General features: G+C 43.0%; 1 protein-coding gene across 1 annotated transcript in view; it reads right to left on the bottom strand.

The window, feature by feature from the left end:
- The window catches only part of ABCB5 (ATP binding cassette subfamily B member 5), a 124,062-nt gene that overhangs the window by 103,220 nt on the left and 14,552 nt on the right, over window positions 1–6,290 (bottom strand). Inside the window, exons 7-11 of the mRNA XM_004702711.1 lie at window positions 5,856–5,980; window positions 5,586–5,763; window positions 3,832–3,945; window positions 3,377–3,487; window positions 545–670 (exon numbers count right to left, since the gene is read on the bottom strand). Coding sequence (XP_004702768.1) covers window positions 545–670; window positions 3,377–3,487; window positions 3,832–3,945; window positions 5,586–5,763; window positions 5,856–5,980 — 654 coding nt within the window. The remainder of the gene's footprint in view (window positions 1–544; window positions 671–3,376; window positions 3,488–3,831; window positions 3,946–5,585; window positions 5,764–5,855; window positions 5,981–6,290) is intronic.

Raw genomic sequence — 6,290 nt, 5'->3', positions numbered from 1 at the left:
GGCTCTGAAAGACAGATCTGGTTAACTGCTTCTGGAAAACCAGTCCTTGAAAACCCTGGGGCTTTTGACACACACCATGGATCACAATCAACCGGGCCTCTTCTCCTTCCTTCCCTCCCTCCCTCCCTCTTTCTTTCTTCTTTCCTTCCTTTAGATACCTGCACACCAGTGTTTACTGGAGCCCGATTTACTATAGGTGAAAAGCGGGGAAAAGCACGCCCATCAACAGAAGAATGATTAAGCCAAACGTGGGGTATCAATACAATGGATTAGTTATTCAACCATTAAGAAGAATGAAGTTCTGAAACACACTATAACAAAGTCGAACCTTAGAAGCTTTATGCAAAAGGCAAAATACTGTGTGATTTCACTTGTGTGAAATATGTAGAGTAGGCAACTGCATAGAGACTGATTATTAATGGGTTTTCTTCCCAGTCCCTTTGCTGGAAGTTCAAAGCTGACCGAGACATTGGCTCTGCGTCATAGGTGACATTTCCAGATCACGTCCTTTGGGGCTGTGCCTGGTCTTACCAGCTGGACTTACCAAGCCATCGTTGGGGTCATATAGTCGCTGCAGAAGCTGGACTGCTGTACTCTTGCCACTGCCGCTGCTGCCAACCAGAGCGACGGTTTCGCCAGAGTTAATTCTGAGACTCAGGCCCTTCAGAATCTGTTCATGTGTTTGTGGGGTGGGGGTGGGGGTGGGGTGGAGAGAACAGCTTCCTAAAACTAGGGTAAGTTAGAACAGAGCTCTAGAACTCTAATAGGCAGTTTTAAACCCATGCCACCTGAAACCCTTCTCTGGCATTGAAAAAGAAACAGATCTTGTGACACACGTATGTCATGGTCATTCTTATACTTTATTCACTCACCACATTTATTAATTGTTAATGCACATGGTAAATTTGGTGAACTAGTGGCAAAATGATCTTCTTATCTCATACACACACACCCACACACCAAGAGGACTCATAATAAACTAGTCACAGCAAACTGTTGTCAATGTCAACTAAAATACTACTACATACGTTTTCTGACCACCTGTCAGCTAAAGGCATATCCCTTAATTTTCAGCAACTGAATTAACGTTTTCCCTATAGCTGTAGACGCGAATCAAGGAAGATCTTCCTGAGAAGCTCCTTGCCCCTGTTACAAAGACCATTCTCAAGTAAACCAATCGGGAAAGCTCTGCAGTGACTCCCTGGGATGGGGTTGATCAACCAGAAACCCGCTGTCTCCAGGTGGCTTAATTAATTATGAGGAGCATTTGAATACAGGCAGTGGGAGGATGCATTCCAAAACATGTTCCCAGTGACTGGCTTCTTATACCAGCATTTAGTGTCCCAGAGGCCTGTGGTGTGAGAGAACCCTTACGAAGGACCGCCTTCTCCAAATCCAAAAGTCATCCTGCTGAGATCCCCTCAGTGATCCTGGCTTGCATCTCTGTGTGTTAAACTCAAACCCGTGGACTCTCCTTGTGTTCTCTCACTGCAATCACACCATTTGTAAAGAACGGGCCCTTTAAACATCTGAAAGAGAGTCTCTGCTAAGGACCAAGCAGAGGAAAGTTGCCCGAAGGAGATGAGGAGGTGGGACTACCGAGGAGAGTGCCTTCTCTCCCCCAGCACTCTAGAGTTGATCCCTAAGCATTCCCTAGAAGAATGGGGGCTTTACACATTTAAAGTGGGAGAGCATTTCCCCCCTCCCCTTTCATGATTCATTCTCCAGCTGAGCAAAAGGGATGATGTTTGAACATTGGTTTTAAAAACCATTGTTTAAACCCCCAACACACCATATCACAAAATAGAGGGTCATGGTGAGTACTCATGTTTCCAGCAAGCCAACTCAAATATACTTGCAAAATATATTTTGAGATCCTCTCCTACGTTCAGAAAAGTAATGGAAGAAAACCTTCTTCCAATCATAGCAATTGAGTACCAGCCTTAGGCCCCTGAAAACATTTTGAGGAGAATGTCAATCAAAGATTTGATCAGAGCAAAATAAGGAGCCAGGCAGATAGTGTTTTGGATGCAGATACTGCAGGGGACATTTGAACACTTGAGAAGGCTTTATTGTTGGCTTTAGATGTTTGCTATTTCACTTAAAAATTATCGTCTCTTTTTTCTATGAAAGAGGTGTTTTATTAGTAATTATCTTTTGCATCTTGAACAGTAACATTTTGGAGGTAGTGGTGAATGCACTAATAAAACAAAAAAATAGAAGACAATGAAAAAGGGATCAATGTATGTTCGCAAGAATTTATTCAGTGCTGAATGTCAGAGGAAGGAGGGTAGGCGGAGAGTGCAAAGGCTTAAAGTGTGTGGTTGCTGATCAGATACCTGGAGGTTTGAGTCTACCCAGAGGCACCTTGAAAGGAAGGCCAGGTACTTCTGACAATATCAATCATAGGACACCCTATGGAACATATAGATCTATTTTGACCTACTTTGGGGTGGGAAGGGTATGTGTCGCCATAATCAGAGACAACTTACTTGATGGCAACTATGTGTGTGTGTGTGTGTGTGTGTGTGTGTGTGTGTGTGTGTGATGTAAGAGTAATGAGTCCTGGTGGTACAATGGTTCAGTGTTTGCTGTTCACCCAATGATTGGTAGTTTGAAGCCATCAGCCACCTTGTGGGATACAGAGGTGGCAGTAGGCTCCCATAAAGACACGAACCTGAGGCCCTGTGGGGTCAGCAAACAGGTACAGCTGTGTACAATTCCCCCAGGACAGAAATTAGGAGGGTTCACTTGACTAGGTAACTTTGCTGAGTGGCTGCCACCCTGCCTGTCAGTTTGTCTTCCTGTGGTGGCTTGTGTACTGTATGGTGCTGTTGGCTATGTCGCTGGCATTTCAAATGGTTTCACGGCTGAGCGTCCAGGTGAAGGTGAAATTGAAGGCCAAACACCAGCCAGTGAAGACCCTGTGGATCACAGCTGTGTGTTGCTCGCTCCAGAGCTGTAAGGTACTCAAAGCACCAGGTGGCCTCCACAGCTGTGGCTATCGTGCAGTACCAGGCAATGTTTCTTTCTGTAGCACAGGGATGTGCTAAGCTGGATACCAGTAGGTGGCACCATCAATCCAGGATATTTTGGTGTGCTCCCAAATCCTGCGTGCAGTCCAGAGTAGGAAAGGCTTATTCAACTGAATATATGAAAGAGGCTACAAAATATAATGCGCTCTTTCACAGTTATTGTTCCCTAATGATTGAAAGATCGCCTACCCTGCCGATATACCTATCTATCTGCTTTAGTCTTTAAGCAAAGTAACAGAAACCTTGATTCAATTATCCTAAACAATCTCATAAGAAAAGACTCTTAGATAGATAACGGAGGATAATATCAGACCATTGTACAACTCTTTCATTCATCCTACCTTAATCGATGGTCTTGATGGATAACTAAAAGACACATTTTTAAATTCCACAGTTCCTTCTATGTATTCAGGTTTATATCCAGTTGTTGAAAAGGTATCTATAGTGGGTCTCTTTGAAAACAAAACAAAACAAAAGAGAATGTTATGAATCTGCAAAGAACTAAACTGATCTCTTTATATCCTTAAATTAATTTAAAGGTGGGTCTCTTCTACAATATTTTATCTTTTCTGTGTTAGAAGTTGGACATGAAAATCACAATAAAACACAATCTCATTGTAGAGAAAAAGTTAAAAGCAGTCTCTCTTCCTAGAACCAAATGGTAGCATGAATTTTGCCCATCTTATTGCTTTTGTGTGTGTGTGTGTGTGTGTGCGTGCACATGTGTGAAAGCACACCTGGTTGTGGTTTCTTTCTCAGTCATGGTAGTTACCCTTACAGCAACTAGAGATCTTACCTTATCAATAACCTGGAAGATATTAAAGGCAGCTCCTCGGGCGATTGTAAAGGTCTCCAGGTGAGGGGCGGCCGCTCCAAAGCAGTAGCTGCTGTGGATTACACTAAAGAAGACCTATGGGGACAACACAAGCACGTGCATAAGAGAGAACTGAGGATATGCTTGGTGGGAGATCACAGAGAGAGATTGGACAGACGTGGTAGGCAAGAGTGGAACATAAGATAGGCAAACTGTTAATCCAAAGATCATTGGCTGGTTCCTAATATGGAATGACTTTTGGTGATATTATTTTATGGTTACCATCTTCAAGGAAGTCTGAGCAGAAAAAATGTGCTGATTGAGGAATACTGGCCATGCAAGCTCCTGATGGATGTATTTGAATGCATGACTCCTGGATATTTACGGAGGAACCCTGGTGTCACATGGCTTAATGTGAAAAGTTAGTGGTGAACCCACCATTTATTCTGAGGAAGAAAGATGAGGCAGTCATGGAGATTTACAGCCTTGGGAATCATATGGGACACTTCTAGCCTGCCCTATAGGGTCATGTTGAGTCAGAATTCCACTGGAGGGCCATAGGTTAAGGTTTTTGTAGGAGATTAGAAGACAAAATTGGGCTGTAGGATAGACATCTGTGTGTAGTCTGCTCTTAACGTAGTGCCAATTGAAAGGATAGATAAAGGGCAGGAGAGTCCTATCTATAGAAGGCGTTTTGAGGAACGATGTTTGGGATGGTGAATATAGAAATGTAGAGGGTCACCTTATCCCAGCAGAAGTGAAAGGAAAACATTTGACTAGAGATTGATCTCTTGAATTGCTGGATAAAGAAAACTGTCTCCATGGAGAATTCAATTACAATAATAGTAAAAGTGCCTGCACAAATAAATCTCTACAACAAGAATGCCCCGCATCTATTCACAAGGAGAGTTTCAAGATATTTATAGGAGAGGGCTTCAAAGACTTCATGGGAATGAGGAATTAAAAGACAATGGATTTTTTTTTTTCTTACAAATTTTCAAAGCTCCCTTGTTTATCATTTTGAGGAGCTATGATGGTGTAATGGTTATGCTCTGGGCTGCTACCTGTGAGGTCAGCAGTTTGAAACCACAGCTCCGCGGAAGAAAGGGGAGGCTTTCTAGTCACATAAAGAGGTACAGCCTCAGCAACCCACCGGGGCAGTCCTACCCTGTCTGGTAGGGTCGCCACGAGTCAGAATTGATTTGATGGAGGTGAGTCTGGTTTGGCTTGGTACATCACTCGAAGGAACTTATATAAAAGAACACATTCTTCTTTAAATATCCATTTCCCTTCAAAGAGGAAATATTACAAAACACTAAGTATTTTTGGGTAAATGTTAGATCACTAACCACAAGATCTGAAGTTCAAACCCACCAACTGATTTGCAGGAGAAGGATGAAGGTGTCTGTTTCCCTAATTACAGCCTTGGGAACTTGAGTAAGGTTCCTAAAAGTCAAAATCAGTGGACTGATGGCAGTGAGTTCTACCCCCTCCCCACCCCCCAAGAGCTTCAGTGCTTGCTGAAAGGTGGTCAGTGTGAACAGCTTCAGAAACACAGAGGCAGTCACCCTCGGTGGTCTGCTTCTGGGAGGACAGCCCCGAGGGCCTTATGGAGTTCAGTTCTACTTGCACATGTGGGGCCACCGTGAGCCAAAATCGACCTGATGGCCACTAACAACGTCTAGGTAAGAAAAGGTGATCTAGGCCAGTTCCTTTTCTTCTCCACCAAGACTTACAGCAAGAACAGTCCCGATGGTGTACGCAGGATCTCCACTAAGAATCAAGGAGGTCCCATACCAGAACGCTAGCCCGTAGGTTCCATTCATAAAGAAGTACACAGCACCAAGGGACAGTTTTGAAATGATAGCCTTTTTGACACCAACATCCTTTGCATCCTTTAAATTTTGGGTATACCTTGAAAAGACAAAACAAAATGTGTAATGTCATAAATAGCCCTGAGAGAAAATAAACCCAAGCCATTATTGTCATAGTTAATAGGGACAGACCTTTGAATTTCTTTCTCTTGGCCTCCAAAGGCTATGACTGTTCGGATTGATGACAAAACTTCTTCTGCTACAGCTCCAGCTTTAGAATAAGCACTGAATTCCTTACTGGTCAATGAAATGACCATCTGCAATGAACCACAACTGCAATTAACCAAAGAACGGCTCTGGTGTTGGACCAGTGCACAGAGCAGGTAATTCTGGCAGACTCTCGAGTCACATAGTTTTATTATTGGGAAGGTACTCAGATATCAAGTAGTCCACTGTTGTCAGTTTGAAAATGAGTAAACCAAGGACCACATTATTAATGGACTTGATTAAAGTCTCATAGGCAATGAGAGAGTTTAGCCTAACTCAACCCAGAATCAATCTATCTATCTATCTATCTATCTATCTATCTATCTATCTATCTATCTATCTATCTATCTATCTATCATC

The sequence above is a fragment of the Echinops telfairi genome, unplaced genomic scaffold, assembly GCF_000313985.2.
Source record: "Echinops telfairi isolate 266 unplaced genomic scaffold, ASM31398v2 ScPeMD7_23;HRSCAF=83, whole genome shotgun sequence".
In the NCBI taxonomy this organism is placed as follows: domain Eukaryota; kingdom Metazoa; phylum Chordata; class Mammalia; order Afrosoricida; family Tenrecidae; genus Echinops; species Echinops telfairi.
Note: the sequence above shows the minus strand (reverse complement) of the source record. Positions and strands in the feature narration are given on the sequence as shown.